The sequence below is a fragment of the Hydra vulgaris genome, chromosome 01 (assembly GCF_038396675.1).
Source record: "Hydra vulgaris chromosome 01, alternate assembly HydraT2T_AEP".
NCBI classification, from domain to species: Eukaryota; Metazoa; Cnidaria; class Hydrozoa; order Anthoathecata; family Hydridae; genus Hydra; species Hydra vulgaris.
The window spans coordinates 38,246,677-38,268,375 of NC_088920.1; the positions used below are offsets into that span (position 1 = coordinate 38,246,677).

Genomic DNA, 21,699 nt, shown 5'->3' on the forward strand with positions numbered 1-21,699 from the left:
ATCATTGTTTATTGTTATTATTACTATTATTACTATTTCTTTTATATATATATATATATATTATATATATATATACATATATATATATATATATATATATATATATATATATATATATATATATATATATATATATATATATATATACATATATATATATACATATAAATTATATATATATATATATATATATATATATATATATATATATATATATATATATATATATATAAAAGAAATAATAATAATACATACATATATATATATATATATATATATATATATATATATATATATATATATATATATGTATAAATATATATATATACATATATATATATATATATATATATATATATATATATATATATATATATATATATAAAAGTTTCATGCTAAACGCATGAAACTTTTGGTAGTAAAAATCATGTAGTTATTTTTATTTAATCTCGTCAAAAAATCAATTATATATATATATATATATATATATATATATATATATATATATATATATATATATATATATATATATATATATATATGTATATATATATATATATATATATATATATATATATATATATGTATATATATATATATATATATATATGTATATATATATATATATATATATATATATGTATATATATATATATATATATATATATATATATATATATATTTTAGAACGCACTTATGGAATATTGGATACTATAATAAAAAACTTTTTCACAACGAAGTCTACGATGAATATATACAGACAAAAAAAATCAAGTAAGAACTTTTATTATCAAAAAAATTTAAATACTTCACATTTTCACATACTTTGAATATATATATATATATATATATATATATATATATATATATATATATATATATATATATATATATATATATATATATATATATATATATATATATATATATATATATTCGCCGTTTAAGAAAAGTTACAATAAGAAAATATCTAAAGCTCTAATATAAGTGGTATAAGTTAATAAGTAATATATTATAATGTACAAAATTATATCCTCGAAATATAGAGTAAAATGGGGTCAAATGGAATAGCGGAAAAAAGATTTTTTTTTTAAGTTTTGGAGAATATTGAGCTGTTTTTAAATATATAAAAATCAAATAACTTTTTTTTAAGTTTTTCATGAAACTTTATTTGGTTAAAAAAATTTGTTCCAATTTACACTGACATTCGGGGAGAATAAAATACGAAAATATATGTGTAATTAAAATAACACTTTATTAAAAAAACAAAAAGCGATCAATAATAACAATTACAAAAACAATCAATAATAACAATTAAAAAATCAATCAAATCAAATAAACTTTTTTATTCTTGTGATGATGTTGAGAGGTACTAGAGGTTGAGTTGAGTTTTCAGTTGTGCGGCACTTTTTGGTGCAATAAAACGCAGCGCCTTTTACGCATCGCTTTGGTATGCATGCTTGACCAAATCTTGCAATTTGGGTTTTTACACTGGTACCATTCCATATTTTGACTTGCTAAAGCCAGTATTCTGAAACCCAATGATTATTTGGGTGCGTGTAAAAACTTCACCCAAGCTGAAAAGTTTTTTTGTAGGTAATTAAAACATTCTTCTGATAAGTTGCTGAACATTGTCTCTGCATAAAACTGTTGAAGTAATTTGCGCCAAATTCTTTTGACATAGCAATAAACACAGATATCTAGTGGTTGCAGAATATGTGACGAGTGAGCTGGTAGTCAAATTAACAAGATATTGTTTTCGATGCAAATAAGTATAACCCGATTATTGACATGTGTCACATGTCCATCTACAACAAAAATATGAATACTTAAAATTAGATAACTATAATAAGGTTGATGTAATCTTTTGTGAATGTAAAATTAGATAAATATAATTAGATAACTAAAATTAGATTGAACTAATTACCTGGAATTTTCTTAATGGTGGAAACATACACGTTAGTGAGCCAATGCACAAATTGCTTATCTTCCATCCGTCCAGATGAAAGATAAGCCGTCCGGTGGAGATATAGCGTATATGACATCATCTGTACCACTTAAACACCAATCTCTGTACAGACGTTTTTTTGATTTGAAAATAATGTATGGAGCAAGAAGATTACCAGCAACATTAATGCAATTTCCAACTGTGTAATGGAATTTTTCATTGTTGCCAACCGATTTCAATGATTGTTTTGCACCACGCCGGTAAACTTTATTTTACTTACCTTGATCGCCAGAGAAGCCGATTTTATCAAAATTCCACAAATGACAAGGAGTGTTTTTGTTGATACCTGCTACATTGAATTCTCTTTGCAGTGTGTTGAAATACTTTGTTACTATTTCTTAAGTGCAAGAAGCGGCTCTGAGTGATGAAATATTGCCTATGGCTCTGATACACAACCTATGACTCAGCCGGTTTATAAAAAAGGTCAAACCAATCTCTGGTGTACCGTTAGGACACAAATGAGATTGACCTTGTTGTTGTAAATAGTCGGTAGCTAGTGTGATGACGTCATTTTAAGTCCTTCCAAATCCCCAATCGGATAATTTGATGATCTACCTAAACTGATTCAAGTTGTTTTGACAATCTCGTACTTAAACCACTGCCAATTGTTTCACCTATGCCGTGGACACGCCTGTGAAGAGTTGCTACTGGTATACTGAATGATTAGGCAGATTTTTTAAGTGAAAACTCACCACTTTGTACTTTAACCACCGCAAGCGCAACTTGCTCTTCGGTGTATAGTTTTTCTTTTTTCTTTGCATGCAAGTTGTTTCAAGGCATATTTTATATTAAAATAGATTTAAAAAAAAATCCATTTGAAATTTATGCTTGGTCACTTGAGACTGAATTAATTAATAAAAACCACCAACTAATTAATTAAATTAATTAATTTAATAGTTTAATTAATTAATTTAATCAATTAGTTAATTTAATCAATTAAATAAATTTAATCAATTAATTAATTTAGTTAATAAAAACCATTTAACGAGAGAGTAATTAGCATATTTCATTCGTTCATTAGAATCATTTAATAAAAGCAGTCAGTGAAAGTCATTTAATTAAATTCAGAAAAATTTCATTGAAAAAATTTTTTCAATACAAAAAATTATAGTTAAAGATTTATTGGTCACATTTCATTCAACCCCACAATTCTTCTATTCCATTTTTTACTCATAACTTTTTTCCCTTAATAGCAAGTTAAATTTTGAAAAAAGATTCTTGATCAGCCTAAAAAAAATATTACGCATACGAAAAACTTAAAAATTTATTACAAATTTTTTTTCATCAAAAATAAAATTTGGTATCATCTTATTCAGAAAGGTATTCTCTACAACGTAGTTAAAAATATTTGCAAAAAGATTTGCAAAAATTTAATTAAGATTTTCATTTTCATTCCACCCATTTCATTTTACCCTGTTTTACTCTATTCTACCGTAAATTACGTAGCTTACATAAATTGGAAAATACAAGCTTATTTTAGTATCGTTAAAATTTACTTTAAATATATTTCCAATAAGAAAAAATAAATTTAGTAAATATTATTGTATTTTTATGTGTATGTACGTTAAAAAAAAAAAAAAAGCTTTTTAATATTATATTTTTTCTGTTTATTAGATTGAAAATAAATCAGGGAAAAGAAAAATAGATTAAGAAAGTTTAAAAATATAAAAAGTGAATGCACACACACATATATACACTCGCACATACACGCACACACACACGCACACGCACACGCATATAGCACTTACATTTATGTAAAATATTTGTTAAATGTAAATAAAAGGAAAAAAAAATTTAAAACTAAGGGTTGATAAACTATAGGCATGTATTTAACATACCATTTTACAAAATTAATTTTTTTTTTGTTAATATAAAATATATAAATATATATTTATATATTTACTAATCTTAATACTCTTAATTAAAAGGCTTTAAAAAAAAATTAAAAAAAGAAATTTAATTCGTTGTTGTTTAGTAAAAGACTTAAGTTATGTTTTAAATTGATTTCGAAAAACTGAAACCACTTTATTACTTACTAACAATTTTTAACTTAACTTGCATTAAAAAGAAGTTGAAATTTGGAATAAATGTCTGCATAATTTAATGTTTATTAAACTAATATTATTTAAATAACTTAAAAAATAGCAATTTTGTTCCCAGGCTCTAATCACCGATATTTTTCTAAACATTTTCATTTGGCATAAGAATGGTTATACTTAATTTTGTAGTTTGCACAATGCCTTAAAGTGTTACATCTGAAACATCAAAAAATCCTGCCTATCTCCTGCATGTGATTTTTGATGATTTTAAGTATTTTAGAGGGCACATTGTTTGACTGTTTATTAACAATTTCTGTAAAATCAAATTACTTTTTCCTAATTACAGAAACTAACCCCTATAACATTTTAAAGATACGTTACGTCTTAATCGGTTACAATTGGTAACAAGGTTACTTTCTCTAATTTTTAATAAAATAATAATTAAATAAACTTGATAACCCAGTAAATGCTTGTTTATCGTTCACATATTGCTATTTATTTTTATTTTTTTTTTTTTTTTTTATTGTAAAACAGCTTCGTCTCAATTGGTTACTTTGTCACGAAAAAAAAAAAAAAAAAGTTTTAATTTGCAACGTTACGTCTTAATTAGTTATACTTTTGAAAGCCGAGTAGTTTATAAAAGTGTGTTCAATTGAGACTTAACGTAACGTAAAAATAAAGCAAAACAAGATGTCACATTTTGTTGTACGTGCAGGGGAAAGTCGGGTAGCCCCGGACGTCGGGTACCAACGGGCACTGATGTACAGCTTTAACTAAAAAAGCTATGTGATTTTAAACTATAAAAACATTATTTGAGTGAAAATATGGCATATGCAAAATATCTAACGTAATTTGCCAAAAGGATTGGCTGAGAGTGCAAGATATTGTTTCCCACCACTAGAAGAGCGATGTATCATCTTATTTGATTCACATAATAATATATCTAGTTTTTATGTAAACTAATAACTTTTTATTGATTAAAGATACATTTTTATTTACAGTACTAAATAAAAAAAATTGTTTAACACTTCATCTTACTGGTTTTAAAATTGGTATTTGTGAATGAGGCTTGTTCGGGTGGTATCGGACACACGTTTGGAAGGTGGTTCCGGATAACTTAATCCGTTTACATATTAAAAATGGGCAACTTTTTATATATAATTAGAATTACATTTAATATAATACACAAACCCATAATAGTAAATCATTTGATTCCGATAAAAAGACCTAGATTTGAAAAAAGTGTTTTTAAAGTGTATATTTTCATTACTTTAAAACAGTGGCGGATTAAGACTTTTCGGGGCCCGAGGCCTTTTTTTTTTTTGAAGGCTTTTTTTATGTAAAAAAAAGGTTATAAAAAAATATCCTTAAAACTAGTTCGGGGCCCCTAAAATTATGGGGCCCGGGGCTATATCCCTCCTAAGCCCCCCCCCCCCCACTTTAATCCAGCACTGGTTGAAAAGCTAATGGGTACATTTCTAAAAAATGACATTTTCATTCCCATTTCTTATATATCAGAGGCAACTTTAAAGGCAACTATTTTTTTTAATGTGTTGAAAACATTCCAATTCTAATTAATTATATACTAAATTTGTGTCGCATGGGTAAAAAAGAAGTAAAATCATGGTTAAACTATATGTCCAGGATTACCCTCCAATTTTGAAACATCACTTTTTTCTAGCATTTTTTCTTTTATCTTTTGTATATATTTAAGATTACAAAAGATTTTTTTGTTTGTTTCTAATTGAATAGATAAATGATTATACTTTTATAAAAGTCTTTTGACACTTTGTTTTCTGTTAGTACATGTGTACAATCTATTTTTTCATCAAGTGTCCGGGGCTACCCAACTTTATATTTCTTTTCAAGATAAATTTTTTTTTATATAAGACATGATAGCACGATTATATATTTATATATTACAATAATCCCACCCAAAATTGTATATCCTGATTGTAAATTCGTATATCTGAAATAAATCTTGTAACATGGAAGAAAAAAATGAAAGGTAGGTGTCAAAAAATTTTTGACGCAAATTTTCGATTTTTTGGGCTTTCGGAAGTGGGTATACTTGTGTAAACAAAAATAACTTACCACTTTAATAGCACACCTTAATGACGTTCAACAAACGATTCTTTTCTTTTTGTTTTTTGCAGAGTCAATTTTTTGTATGTAGATTTTTGAGTTTTTATCAAAGTTTTGCATACTTTTTTAATGGTGCAACTTGTATGCAAATGATACCTCTATATTTAATGTTTGATAAATAGTGTAAATAAAGTTTTCATCTATTAAACCAAAAAAAAATAAAAATACATTAATCAATTAATTGTCCTCTACCGACGTTAAATGGAGAAAAAACATTAAGTTTTGATTGGCTTGGGCTGAGTAGCAACTAACTCTTAATGGGACCAAATGAAGAATCTCGTCTCCTTAATAACACCGCTTAATTCTGGTTTTAGTTGCAGGTACGTTTATTTGGTCGGTAAAAAAAAAAAAAAAATGCATTAATTAGTTGTAACCGATTAATTGTATAACACCGCACACTCTAACATCCAGTGCAATATATTTTTCTAACTTGACTTCTTCTGTCTTTCACTCTATTAATATTCTTCGCTCTTCTTAAACTCACATACTTTTGGTCCGTCGAAGCGAGTTAAGATGCTCTTTAGTGAGCTGAACTCGTCTTTGCGGGCCATGGTGTGTGGCCTTTATATTCTAATTATCCGGATGAGGATAAACCATAATACTAGTTAAAGCTGTATAATTGCTCATATAGTTTGTCATTCTTAATAATTGATTTTTAATTTTTTTATTAATATTACTTTATTTTTATTACCATGACTTTCTTTTTTTATGTCTTGTTTTATGTCCATGTTGAATTAATTTAAAAAAAATTAATAACTCTTTTAAGAAATTTAAAGAAATCATACGTTACAAAGTTATGACTATTTAGGTTAAATTTTAAAAAACATCTTTGAAAAGTTTAATATATATAATTAAATAAAAACTTCTACAATGGATGTGATTTTTTAATTAAACTATATTACAAATCTTTCATAGGAGTATAGATACCCTCGTTTTCAAGTTTAATAGCTGTTATACATGATAACGAGGGTATCTATACTCCCTTGAACTATTGCAATAATATCAATTTAAATAGTTACATCAATTGTAAAATTTGACTATTTAGGTTAAAATGTTACGTTTCGTTATGTAAAATTTATCGTCTTGTTACGTAAAAATGTTACGTCTCGTTACGTAAAAATAAAGTACATTTTGCACGCAACGTAGCCTAACTCAGTTACGTTATAATCGGACTGTTTTTTGTCATAACTACGTCATTTTTTATTTATTTGGCGCGCAAAATAGGAAATTCTTAAATCATCTGTTTTTGGGTAGCATGATAAAACGAACTTCAACCTTAATTGACCTCAAGTGACAGATTCAGCATAGAACGTAGGGATGAGGGGGGGGGGGAGGGGGAGGGCGAGCTGCCCCCTCCTTCGCGCTCCTTAAGCCGGTTAACTGGCGCCCCTGGCGAAAATATAAGTTTCTCATTACAAAGTTCTACGTTTATTTTAAACTATAATAGAAAAATAGGTAACAAGAAACCATCGTTTACATACCTGCTTTACAAATTTGCACGCATCAATATCTCCAGCAATGACGACTGAACTTCAAATGAAAGACGAACATCCATTATTAATAGAGAAATAGATGATATCATATTTTCCTAACTTATTCACACTCTACAAAATTGGCCTGACTCTTCCCTTTACATCTGCTTATGATGAGAGTAGTTTCAGTAGACTGAAGATCAAAAACAATCTAAGGATCAACAATGACAATGGGTTGACACTAATTTTAATCAAGTGTGAGCTTGCTAAGAGCACTGACTTTAAAATATTAAAAAATTATTTTGCTTTAACCTAGTGGGTATAGACATTAGTATGACGTCTATACAACGCTTATAGGCGTCACAAGTCCGTATAATGTTCTATAAACGTCCAACGAAAGTTCTGTACCCAATGGAAATGAAATCTCGGAGAAAAAAAATGTATAAACTAGCAGAAAATAAATTTTTTTCTTAATGCTTGTTTTCAGTAATATGTATAGTGTAAATATATTTTTAAATTACCAAACCATTGCAATAGTATTGAATGTTTCTTTTTTTTCAACGATAATTGTTTATCAAAGCAAACTTAGCAAACTCAAACTTTAGTCTGTTTAATGTGTTAGACCTACTTAATAGTTATGACAAAAAGCACATAAAAACATTGATAAAATATGTTTATCATAAGTGCGATTCTTGAAAAAAATATTTCTAGGGGTTAATGTTCCACTCCCAACCTTTGTTGCTCCTTACACATTCCCCAAGCCCCCACGACGCTAAACCTCAATCCACCACTGCTGACCTCGTTCCACAACAAAAAAAAAGAAATTAGCATTAGTTTTTAGAAAAAAATAAATAACATTATGAAAATCTTGTTACAACGTATCTGTAAAAACCTTTAAACATATATACAATAAGATATATTAATATTAAAATATATATATATTATTAGGTTAATATATATACACACATATATTACATATATGTCACTTTTTTAAATTTATTTTATTTTCATAATTAAGCAAGACCAAAGAATAAATTACATTTTTATTCTAATTTATTGAGATTTTAAAATAGTAAATTTTATTAATGAACATACTTCAGTATGTTCATTTTAAATTTTATTAATGAAACAAACAAAAATTCTGTACGTTCATTTCAAGTTTTATTTATGAACATACTTTAATAATGCTCTCGGCAAAAAATGTTTTAAATAAATTTTTGTGGCTGTAAAAATAGCCGTTTTACGATGATCCTAGAGTATAAATTATAATGTACGCGATGTTTCCTATGCACACAGTAAGCACTACTCTGGTCACACTGGGTATGCTGTTACAACCTGGTCCCAAAAATGATAAAAATGATGTTCGTTGAATCTTTGCATCCACATGAATTCTGATAAATAATTTGTTATCATTTTGCGATTAGTTAAACCCATCATTGATTTGAATTTTACTTTGGCTCAACACCACATAGCTTCCACGTGATTTCCTGTCTGCGGATCCACAAAGTTGTAGGTGTGATTTACTGTGCCGTGTTGATATAAAGGCCCTTGAAAACCATTATATGCTGCCCACATATCACTTCAGATAGTAGTGCTAGGTAGGATCCACTCATGTATGATTGGAATCAATGTTGCTGCGTCGCGATTTTGCACTGGAATTAAAAATTCTTTTTTAGTCGCAGGTTCATAACCACTAAATATCCACTGTTGCGGAATTTTGCAACCAACGTGGTTCTTTCTTTTACAAAAAACAGATTCATCTGTTTCAACAATGCACCCAGGACCACCTATTGGGTCAGGGTTATTGAGGAAATACTCGACGCAAATACCTCTGCAAAATTGATTCCAATCAACAATAGTGTGATCAGATGCAATATTAAGGTCTTGCCTAAGATCGCTTATCAAAAATCCTCAACTTTTACCTGCGCCTCTACTCCAAACGAAAGTCAAGCCAAATACCTGCCACAAATGTAGATGGGCTTTCTCGAAGTAGCTGCCTCTTCTTATGCTAAAAGTTCTTTTACAGCGTTTCATTGGACATTTCCAAATTACTTGTTCGATTGTGCTATTTTTAGCTTGCTGTGTGTACAGAACGCCACATACAATTCATACTTTCAGACAGTAAACTAAGAGTTCTGCACCAACGAACTATATCTTTTAAATTGTATTTAAATCTTGCTCCAATTTCTGTTAGCAAAAGAGAGTCAAATTCGTTCATTGTTGGTCTTCGAAGAGCCGTGTTACTTAATACTTTAAGTGCTGCAAAATGTTATTTTTACTTCCAAAAAAGTGTTTATAACATATAAATTCAAAGAGGGGTTAAATTAAAAATTAAAAAAAAAAATTTAAAGAAAGGCATTACTAAGAAATTTTTAACAAAATTTTTAACAAAATTTTACTAACAAAATTGATAAATTTGTTAATTAGTATTGTCTACTTCAAAAATTATTTAAATATGTTCAATAAAAGATTTATTTCAATTACACAACTCCAAAAAAATCTTGCACAAAAATCTTTGTCAGTTCTAATTTCATACAGTAAACATGCTCTGTGGAAAAAATTAATAAAATAGGAAATGTTGCCAATCAAATAATTGAGTTTTCTTATTTTTATAACTTTTTTCAAAATTTGATTTATTACGTTGGTTCAAGAGAATTTTTTGAAAGCTCGAACCTTGTGTCCGTATCCAGAGTTTTTTCTGGAAGAAGCAGTTGTACAAAACAAAGAACATTGTAAACAAGGTTTTTGTGAATATATTTGTTAAGTTTGAATATTCCAACGTTTGCAAAGGCCCACGAAGAATGCAGAAAATCTGTTTGTGTCATATGCATAAAAAAAGTGACCAAGAGCTGACCAAAAACTACAAATCAAAAATCCTTTAACAAATCCAGAAAGATATCGATTTCAACGATGAGAGAGTGCCTTTGGCAACTTGTACCTCATGCCGATCTCAGATTGGAAAGCTTTGTGATGGGAAAACAACCGTTGTGCCCAAAATTTACAACTTAGAGACAATTTTAATCAAACCTTCAACTCGTTTTTCTAATGTTTGTGAGTGCTTACTCTGCCAAATTGCAAAGCTCAAAGGAAAAGAAAAGCATCCATTCAGTAATTTCCAAGACTCAGAGCTCAAACTCCCACAGCAGGCTTCTTAAAGTGCTGAAAAATATTGCGCAAAGTGCTTATCAATTATTGGACGTGGGTTTCCTCACAACTGCACTTTAGGAACTCGCCATGAAAATCTGAGAAAAATTGCGGCTGCAGATCTCATAGGAGCAGAGCAAGTTGTGTGAGCAGTTTTGGCTTCTAAAAGTGCCTCTCTAAATGGAACCATCAGGCTTAGTCAACCAAGTGGAAAGATGTTGTCTATGAGAAGAGGTATGTTGTGCTGATTTGATATTGTTAATTTACTTTGAGAAAAAGTTTAAACTTGTCAATCAAATATTTTAATAGGGCTAAATAGGGAGAGGCAAAGTTAAAGTAAATTAAAAATGCTCCTTCAATATTCTTGATTGATTCTAATTTAATTTACCTAAAAAATGTTCTTATTATATTTTGTTCTAAATTAAATTTTCAAATCCTTATCTAGTTTAATCACTTGATTGATTTTGAACTTTCTATTTTTTTTTTTTAGGTCCATCATCAGCTCAGCAAATCTTTAAAAAATCTCTTACAACGGAAAATATGGTTCAAATACAGCAAAATACTGGACTGTCTAACAATGTAATGCAAAAACTTGGCTCATCCCTGAATCAAATTAATCCTGTAAGATTGGTGGAGGCAAGTTTCCCACTAAAGTTTGCTTAAGCTGGCCAAAAGCTTCATGATCAGTTTATTTTCAGCAGCATAACTCTGGCAGAAAATAAGGAATCATGCTAGGTGGTTCATTGCCAAAGTCTCAGCAGTCTCAGTGAAGCATTAAAATTAGCTCAAAAATTAACAGAATCTGCCATTTTGAGGTTGGGAATTGGTGGAGGAGGCTCCTTTCCGAAAGTAAGCTTCACTCACATTGTTTTGGAGGAGGATAAAACGCCACTAAACAGCCCAGTTAGAAAACTATCAAACTGATGTCTCAACTCTCACTCAAAATAAAAAGTGTAAAGCAACAAATCCTAATAGCATTTGTACAAATACTTCAGAGAGCTACCATAATGTGAAGGCTATTTTGAATCTCATTCAAGTTCAAGAAGAATGTCAGAAAGATACTCTCATCATTTCTTGCAATCTCAAGCTGGGAAATATTTTATATGGAATACAGTCTCACAGCAGCAAGCATCCATGTTGTTGGTGTGATGCCTCATCACCAAATCTCTAAAACTGTGGCCACCTGAGAACTTTTGTTGAGATCAGAAACAACATTCCGATTCATCAGAGCAGGAGGAGATTTGAGAAAATGAAAGGACTTCAAAATTGTTGTTCACTTGCTAATACTCGATTTTTCAAATGACAAGCTTGTCCTTGAGGCGCTCCCACCCATGGAGCTATACTTACTACTTGGTGTGGTAAATCACTTGATCAAAACTCTTTGTGATCTTTGGCTCAAAGCCAAGGAATGACCCCCATCACTTCATATTCCCATCTAGCCTTTCCATGGTGACTGCATGAAGCTCTTGAGAGATTTGAGCAAACTCTAACTGCTTTCAGAAAAGGAAAATTTTGCTCAAGCTCATGGCTTCATTCAAACCCTTTCGCTATTCAAAGATGTTGTGACTTCTTGCTTTTGCCAGAATTTGGACCCTGACTACGAATCCAAGATTGCTCAATTCCAACAGATCTACATTAAACTTCCGATTTCAGTTACCCCTAAAGCACATGCAGTGTTTTTCCATGTGCCTCAGTTCATCAAGACGAAAAAAACGGGATTGGGCCTTTTCAGTGAGCAGGTAACAGAAGCCTTGCACTCGAACACCAAGGTTCATTGGGATAGGTACAAACAAGACTCTTCTCATCCTGGTTATGCCAAGAATCTCCTGAAATGTGTGACTGAGTATAATTGCAAGAAAATCTAAACTCTGCACTAAAAATATTTTTTACATAATTTATTTCAGAATAAAAAGTTTGAAACATTTGCTTTTCCATGTGTCTTACCTTGAAGAGTATTCTAATAAATTATAAGAAAGAAAATTGTTATTTATCTCGTAATTGAAGTCTTGTAAAAAATAAATAAAAATAAAAAGTCCCAATTTTTACAGATCTAGATATCATGTTTTAAAATTTAAATTACAAACTTCACGAAAACAAATATTTTGGTATATAGTGTTCCTTTCATATACGTATATGAAAGGAACACTTGTAGATAAAAACTTAAATGTCAAATAAGTCCGTTGGATTTTAATGCAGGATTTTGAAGTTACTCATTTTGTGCTACAATTAGTATACACAATTACCACCTAAATGGATTTTCATAGGGTATTTCATTGATATAATGACCCCAAATTTACAAACCGTGTTCAATAAACTTAGCTGATGGAAACCAGCGCAAGGTTAATGGTAAATAATTTTGATAAGATTTAGAAAAAAAGACGAATATTAGCGTTTATAGTGGGATTTTTTTAAACTTTGACGTCAAGTTGGAGCATTTTCCGTTGATTTTCGGACCTATGTTTTGGTATGATTCTTAATCAGCATAAAATTCTCTATCATAATCAATCTTAAAATTAAAAAAAGGAGGGAGGGGGGGGGGAGATACTGCGGTAGAGCCAAACTCTCCACAATTTATTAGTATAAAATATCTAATAAATCTATATTGCTTACAAAATTTATATTGAAAAATAAGGAAATGTAGTTCTATTATTAGTATGAAGAAGTTCGAATTTATTGATTTCAATTTTAAATTAGATAAAGACTCATGATCATGAGCTCGCAAAATAAACTTTTTGAAGGAAAAATATTTTGCCTATTTGATTACCGTTTATTGTCCATATATGTTAATTAAATTTATTAATCTAAATAAAAAGATATTATTATAGAGCTATATAGTTAAACCATAAGTTAATATTCGATAACTATAACTAAATAGTTATAGTTACCAAATAAGTTGAAAAATTGACAACTTTCAAACTATGTTTTTTAACCATTGTAAACATTTTTTATATTTGTTGCGCAAATCAAATAGTAATAAACATAAATCATTTGGATTGGCTGTTTGTATATAGTAATTAATGTCCCCCTTTGGAATTTGTATAAATAGTTTATCGAAGTCTCGCCCTCTTGGAGTAACCTATCAAGTAACAACGGACTCGAGCAACTTTAGCTGTGATCTACAATCTTCTTTGTGTTTATCGCATATTTGTATCATAATATTATTTAATATATTAATAAATTGAACTCGTTGTACAATACCACTCTTACGTACTACAATAATATTCACGCATACGTAAAAGTAAGTCCAATGGACGTTCGAGGACGTACTGCTTTGGGCTTGGACGTTTTTTGAAGTCCAGTGGTCCTACAAAAACGTCCAAGTCCAAAATAGTACGTCTATGGATGTCTAAAGACGTACCATTTTGGACTTAAACGATTGGACCTAAACGGAACGTCCTATGGAAATCCAAGGACGTCCTGTGCCCATTGGGTATAAACGATTTAAATAAATATTCTAACATTTTAAATACAATTTTCTTTGTAGATTATATCAGCTTGTTTTATTCCAATAAAGATATCAAAATATTACTTCCAACAGTAAACAAAGAACTAGACGAACTTACCCAATGGTTTAAATCAAACAAATTATCTTTAACTATTACTAAAACAAAATACACTTTATTCCATCGTCTACATAAAAAATCAGATATTCCCTTGAAACTTCCGGACCTTTTTATTGATAATAAATTAATTAAGAGAGAGCAATCAATAAAGTTTTTAGGCGTGTTTCTAAACGAAAATGTAACCTGGAGGGAACATATAGGTGTAGTTAAAGATAAAATATCGAAAATTTAGGTATAATGTACAAAGCTAAGCAGTTGTTAAATCAATCTTTTTTAAAAAAACATTTACTTTTCTTTTATTCATTGCTACTTAAGTTATGCAAACATTGCTTGGTGCAGCACTAACGCAACGAAAATAAAAAAGTGCTTAGCAAACAAAAATAGGCTATAAGGATAGTTTCAAACGTAGATCGTTTCTCGCACACACAAACACTATTTAATGAATTCAATATCCTAAATGTATATAAACTAAACCTCTATCATGTTCCTATTTTCATGTTCAAACATGATAAAAATATATTACGAATCTTATTTTATTCAATTTTTGAAAAAATAAATCACATACACCCTACTAGATTTTCAAAATACAACTACGTTCTATCGCAAACTTATTATTCCGCTACTAAACTGAAAACCGAGGACCCAAATTGTGGAACATAATATTAAACAATGAACTGAAAATTAATTATTCTAAATCAATTCAAAAACAAAACTTAAGCAATTACTTTCGTTAGATAAAAATGAATTAAATTTCTTATAATAATTAGAAATCATTAATTAATAGTTAATAAATTAATTACTGGAGATTATTAATACGTAATTAATCAACATATGTACATATATTTTACTATTTTAAATGATAATCTTCTTTTTAAGAAATTTATTTTTATTTTGCGTTGTTTATTAATCCTTAACTTTTAATTTTTACTGTTTATTTGCTTTTACTGATTTGGAAAGAAAAAGTATTGTAAATTTAATTAAGTTAAACTATAAATTGCTCTAACAATAAAATGTACTTTATATAAAATAAAATCTTCTTATTTTTTTCAAACCAATTCTTACATGTTATTTTTGTCATTTTAATATTTTGTTAAATATTGTTTCTTTTATTTTAAATTCTTTTTAAAAATAAAAGAAACAAAATTTAACTTTAATTAAACAATTCTTAAATCTTTGAAAACAATTCTTATTCTTTGAAAAATTATAAATTTTAAATGCCGAGCGATATATTTACATTTTCTTTTATATTATTAAATCAGAGATGTATACACTAAAACTATATTTTATTGTTAAACTATATTTTATCTAGTAAAGACGCATTTTTTGAGGCTTGGTGATAAGACTGAATTAGTCTTCTTCTAGCCCCAGTCATTTAATTATTTTATATATGTTACGACTGTAAATTTTCTTTTATTGGTAAAAGTGTAAATAAATAAAAAATAAAGTGTAAATAAATAAAAAATAAATGAAGATGTAGTTTTTTTTTAAAAATAAAAGTAAAATAAAAAAAAAAGAAGTTTGACTTTAACACAAATTAGCACAGCAATTTTCATTTTGTTGCAGTGTATATTTAATGAATTACTAATAAGGATGTTAAAGATATTACTGTATATTTAATGAATTACTAATAAGGATGTTACAACTTAGTTTCACTACTCTTAGAATTTAAACGTCTTCAACTTTTCATAAATAAAAGAAGAACTTTATTTGTGTTGATAATGTGGATTTTACCGCTTTTGGTTTTCTACACAAGTAACACAGGGTAATATTATTATTCTACACAAGTAACACAAGGTAACATACTATTATTCTACACAAGTAACACAGGGTAACATACTATTATTCTACACAAGTAACACAGGGTAACATACTATTATTTTCTACACAAGTAACACAGGGTAACATACTGTTATTCTACACAAGTAACACAGGGTAACATACTATTATTCTACACAAGTAACACAGGGTAACATACTGTTATTCTACACAAGTAACACAGGGTAACATACTATTATTCTACACAAGTAACACAGGGTAACATACTATTATTCTACACAAGTAACACAGGGTAACATACTGTTATTCTACACAAGTAACACAGGGTAACATACTGTTATTCTACACAAGTAACACAGGGTAACATACTATTATTCTACACAAGTAACACAGGGTAACATACTGTTATTCTACACAAGTAACACAGGGTAACATACTATTATTGCAAAAATGAAACTTTATTCTAATCTTATAGCTGATTTTTTTTAAAAAAAAAAAATTGTAATGCATTATAATGTAAAAACTGGAAACTAAAATGTTAATAAGCAGAAAAATGTTTTATTCAAAAATGACTATAAATTATTTTTTACATTTTTAGGAAAGATGATTTTACTCTACATGGAAAAATATTTAAAAGCAATTCTACTTTTATCAATAAAGAATTTGAAAAAAAAACAAATAGCAATTCAGTACATAGTAACGAAGGCAGTCCAGCAATTTATTATGCAGCAACACATGCTATTTATCCACCTTCAGTCAGTTCATCATCTATTGATAAAAAATTTGCCAATCAGTTACCTGATAACTTTCCTTCCAGCAATCCAGCATCAAACAATTTAGTCAACAACAACTTAGCATACGGAAAATCAGAATCTGAAATTCCACCATATGTTAAATCACTTTCCCAAAATCTTACACTCGGCAATCAAACATCAGTTAATTTAGTATCTAGCAGTGTAGCATCTGTAAATCCATCTAAAAACTCCTCACCTAACATCTACAGCAGCATAAGCCATGCTAGCTCTTCATCTAGTGATGTACATATTCAAGTTCGGTATGATATATTTCTTTGTTATTCTATCGTCTAGTTGTTATATATAACTTACGAACGATCATATTTTTAGATTGTACTTACATAATTACACGCACGAAGAACCATGGCTAGGTTATCCCGCACCCCAATTGATGGTGGTGGTGGGGGGGTAGGGGTAGCAAATTTAAGGAGCCCATTTTCAAACTAAGAATCCCTTTTGGCAATTTAAGGTGATCTTTTTTTTTAATAATGCCTAGTGGAAAGTTTTATAAAAAATTGGAGTTCTTGATAACAGATTTTGAGTGGGCTTCCAACCCACCAGCCACAGCACTGCACGCACGCATACTCCCAAACACAAGCACATACACGCTCGTACTCCAAACAATGTGTTGTTGGTACAGTAAGTTGGCTAATAATCTGTTTTTTGCTTTTTTCTTCATTAGCTAAACAAATTGCATATTTAACTATCATTAGATAGCTATTATATTAAAAATTATTTTGAATATGTGCTTTTTTTTAATTGGGTTCAAAAGTTTTTTCTTCTTAAGGTACCAAGAATAAATAGACACAGTGTAAAGTAATATTGAAATACTTGAAACATTTTACTAAGTTTTATGTCAAATTTGGTTTTTACATTTTTATTTTAGACAAAATCCAATAAAGACAAATCAAAATGTGATTTTTTTAAAGACCCACAAAACAGGTTCTTCTACTGTAACAAACATATTGCAAAGATATGCATTATCACACCACTTGAATGTTGCGCTTCCTCGGTGTGATCACAGATTCTGTTATCCAAATAAATTTGAAGAAGCTTATTTATACGAACACCAATCAGGAGAGACTTATAACATATTGTTTAATCATGCAGTGTTTCACAAGGAGAAAATGCTTCAAGTTATGTCTTCTGGTGTTACAAAAATAATTACGATAGTAAGAGAACCATTTTCACAGTTTGACTCTGCTGCACAATACTTAAACTTTAGGAAGTATTTCAACTTGAATAGTGATTCACCAATTTTGGACGAATTTTTTAAAATTCCAGAAGAGCATTTAAAAAGATACATTCAATCTGTTAGTTTAAATGAAGGAGAAGGTGCTTTTGCTTTGGCTAAAAATCCAAATGCATTTGATCTTGGGTTTGACGTTTGGAATGAAACACCTGAATACATTCAATACGTATTAAACTCAATTACTCAAGACTTTAGCCTAGTAATGATCATGGAATACATGGAAGAGTCATTAGTTTTGCTAAAAAACGAAATGAATTGGGAATTGGAGGATGTTTTATTTTACGCTCTTAATGCAAGAGGTATAAAAGAAAAAGGCACAAGTAACTTTGAAAAAACAAAAGAAATGGTTTTGAGTTGGAATAAACTAGACGCTGCAATTTACAAGCATTTTAATGAAACATTTTGGTTAAGAATAAAAAATAGCCCTTCTGAGTTTTATGCAGAAGTAAACAAGTTAAAAGAGTGGAATATTAATTTAGTAAATCATTGTAATGGATTGGTAACAACAACATCAGTATTGTTAGTACAAAAATATAATCAAATGTCAAATTCTATTATATGTTCTGATGTTTTTCGAGATGATATTTTATTTACTAACCAATTTAAGAGTAAGCGATATGCAAGAATCAACGCAATATTTTAAAACTTTACAAAGTATTGAAAATCTATCTATGCATTTATTGTACATAAATTAATTTATAGATTTATACAAACAAAAAAATATGTTTGAAGTTTCTTATATTAGTTTTTTTATATAGCATTAAATATTACGCTAAAAACATTCAAAAGAAAACTACTAATTTCAACGGTTGAATGGTTTCTGTTTAACTATTTTACGAGTTATGCTTGTAACCAAAAAATATAATATGTGGAAGAAGAAAATGATTTTAAACCCGATATAGTCTTTGTTGTATAATTATTACAGCGGCAAGTCAATATGGCGCTTTTGCGAAAAAATGAAAATTTTTGAAATGTAATTCGTAAACTTTGACAACTGTAATCGCAGTGGGTTTATTGGTTAGGTTTTTAACAACTATTCGATCAATTAAGAAGTTAATTACAACCAAAATCACGATTAAGGTGAAGTAATTGTTTCTTGCACACCTCAATTATTGGTATAAATATCAAAGTTTTAGACAATATTTATTACTTGTTTGAACCTTATTTTTTGCTTACCTGTTCAGCTCTAGAATTGTTACATTCTTTAAGAATGTTCTTTCGGCCAAACACTTATTAAATCCCTCCAACCTTTTATTTTGTGTTGGAGTATTTTTGCTGGATTTAAAAGCAAAATGCAATGCTTTAAAAATAGTAGGGTGACCATATGTCCTCTTTTTCCCTAGTAGAGTTTGCAAAACTACATGACAGTCAATCATACTAGAATTTAATCACGGCGGCAAACGAACTAAATGTAATTGACAACTAGGAGCAAAAACATATTTTAGCGCACGTTCCTTCGTAAAAAGAGGACGTCTGGTAACCCTAAAATATAGAGATATAAAATTTATTTTTGTAAATCCGGAAAAAGTACTACCAATTCTTATCTAGACATTAATTAATTAAATTCTAATCTATAAATGTATTATTAGTCATTCAAAAAGCACAACTAAAAAATAACAATAAACTAACTCTAAATATTGGTTACAAAACTTTTAAATTTCCATCTTTTATTTGCAATGCGTTGAAATTGGTTATGACGTTTTGAAACAATACCATTGGATGATTTTTATTAAATGTGGAATGTGATTGGTTAACTTTAAAGTATGATAACATGCGGTGTTTAATAGAAAACTTTGTTACTTCTAAGACTATTCCTTGAAAAATAACGTATTTTAACTTCGTTCTCACTCCAGTTTATTATAACTCCTTGCTGTAACCAGAAGAAAAAAAATTATCAAGAGAACGGTGTGAAGGTCTATTTATTGATACATTTCCTTGTCGCTTAAGTGTAAAGCTTGAGTTCTATCCTTTAAAGCGTAGCCAAAAAAATTTACCTGATCTGCGTTTAAAACTAAAATTAATATTAAAAAAAAAAGTTAAACATGCTTTTTAAGATTCTAACAATGCTAAAATTAATTACAAAAAAACACTTTTTGTACTGCATTTTAATATTGATTGATAAAATATATAAGGAACATAAATACTTATTTTATTTGAATACTAATTTTAATTTCTTCCTTCTTTTCAATCTTTTGCTTGTGTGTTGTGTATTTTAGGTCATCAATGACAAGTTTAATTGAATCTGCTTTGTTTATACTTTGCATTTTGTATTTGTATATTTATTTAGTTATCAATAATTATTATTTACAAATTTAATGAGATTGCGCACAATAAAGTTCGTGGTAAAGAATTTGTTTAAAATTCATACCATAATTATTTACGGAGAGAGGCAAACAAGAATCCCCCTTTTCAGACAACATTTTCAATTATAGCTGCGCCAACCAAATTGCGTGAATAAATTGAACTATCCTAGTCTACATTTAAAACTTTTGAACAATGGTGCGTGTACTTTGGTAGTTAATAAGGAATTCCAGTTTTTAACTACTCAACCAGTGAAGAAATAACGCCTTTCATCGTGTTTCAATATTTTGTTGGCGGCTAATTGAAAAGTGTGGCTCTATTTTCCTTAACTATACTTAGATCCTCCATAAGCTCTTGTGATTTGTGGCACCACAAAATTGATTGAATAAATTCCATAAATTATTTTGTATTGCTGTAAAAGATCAATACTTATGCGGCGAGTTTCAAGGGTAGTCAAATTAAGCCGTGTTAAACGTTCCTCGTATTTTATGTGATTTATTAATCCGTTTTGTGGTTTGATTCTAAATTTTTCAAATTGTACCAATATCTCCTATTTCACCCTGGGACGGCTAATTCTAATAATGGTCGAATATATTTTATATACAGGAAAAAATAAAACCACAAAAGAGTTAAATCACGACTTCTAAAACATTTTTTGAATTTCCCTAGAACTCTATTTCCAGCTGCAACTGCGTGCTCAGGTTGTTACTCACTTATTGTATACTATTATTATTATTATTTTTTTTTTTAGGTGCCCCTAGAAGTCCTTACGGTCTTGTCACAGAGCACCGTGGAAGCGCATTTAACCAGGAAGTTCATGCCTCCTTACCGTGACGCTAAAATTTGTCCAGAGCTCGTTTCAAACCTGGATCTCTTGCTTATAAAGCAAGCGCTCTAACTCACAGCCACACTTGTATACTATAACCCCCAAATCGCACTCTTTTGCTATGGTTTCGAGTTGTTTGCGATGACCATATTGTTATTCCATTGTTTATAAATGATATTGGTTATTAGCTATTTTTTTTTTGCCCATGTACATAACTTTGCATTTTGCAATGTTAAATAGCATGAGCCATTTTTTAGATCAATTAACAGTGTCAAGATATTTTTGAAGACATAATGCATCTTTATCAGACTTGATAACACCTATGAGCTTGCTGTCGTGTGCATACTTCATTATATGACTCAAAATTAATTCCGGTAAA

At 29.0% G+C, this 21,699-nt stretch overlaps 1 protein-coding gene across 1 annotated transcript; it reads left to right on the plus strand.

The window, feature by feature from the left end:
- Positions 1–686: 686 nt before the first annotated feature.
- LOC124810219 (galactose-3-O-sulfotransferase 3) lies at positions 687–19,088 on the plus strand. Its single transcript, XM_065788104.1, has 4 exons — positions 687–774; positions 16,034–16,133; positions 16,746–17,201; positions 17,828–19,088. Exons 1-4 carry the CDS (start codon positions 747–749, stop codon positions 18,834–18,836), a joined length of 1,593 nt encoding a protein of 530 aa, XP_065644176.1. The 5' UTR covers positions 687–746; the 3' UTR covers positions 18,837–19,088.
- The last annotated feature ends 2,611 nt before the right edge of the window (positions 19,089–21,699 follow it).

What these genes read in the sequence shown, in the direction of transcription:
- LOC124810219 (XM_065788104.1), top strand. Translation starts at nt 747, where the DNA reads ATGAATATATACAGACAAAAAAAATCAA. An exon ending in ATACAGACAAAAAAAATCAA is followed by an intron (nt 775 to 16,033) that starts GTAAGAACTTTT and finishes CACTACTCTTAG; the next exon opens with AATTTAAACGTCTTCAACTT. An exon ending in TTCTACACAAGTAACACAGG is followed by an intron (nt 16,134 to 16,745) that starts GTAATATTATTA and finishes TTACATTTTTAG; the next exon opens with GAAAGATGATTTTACTCTAC.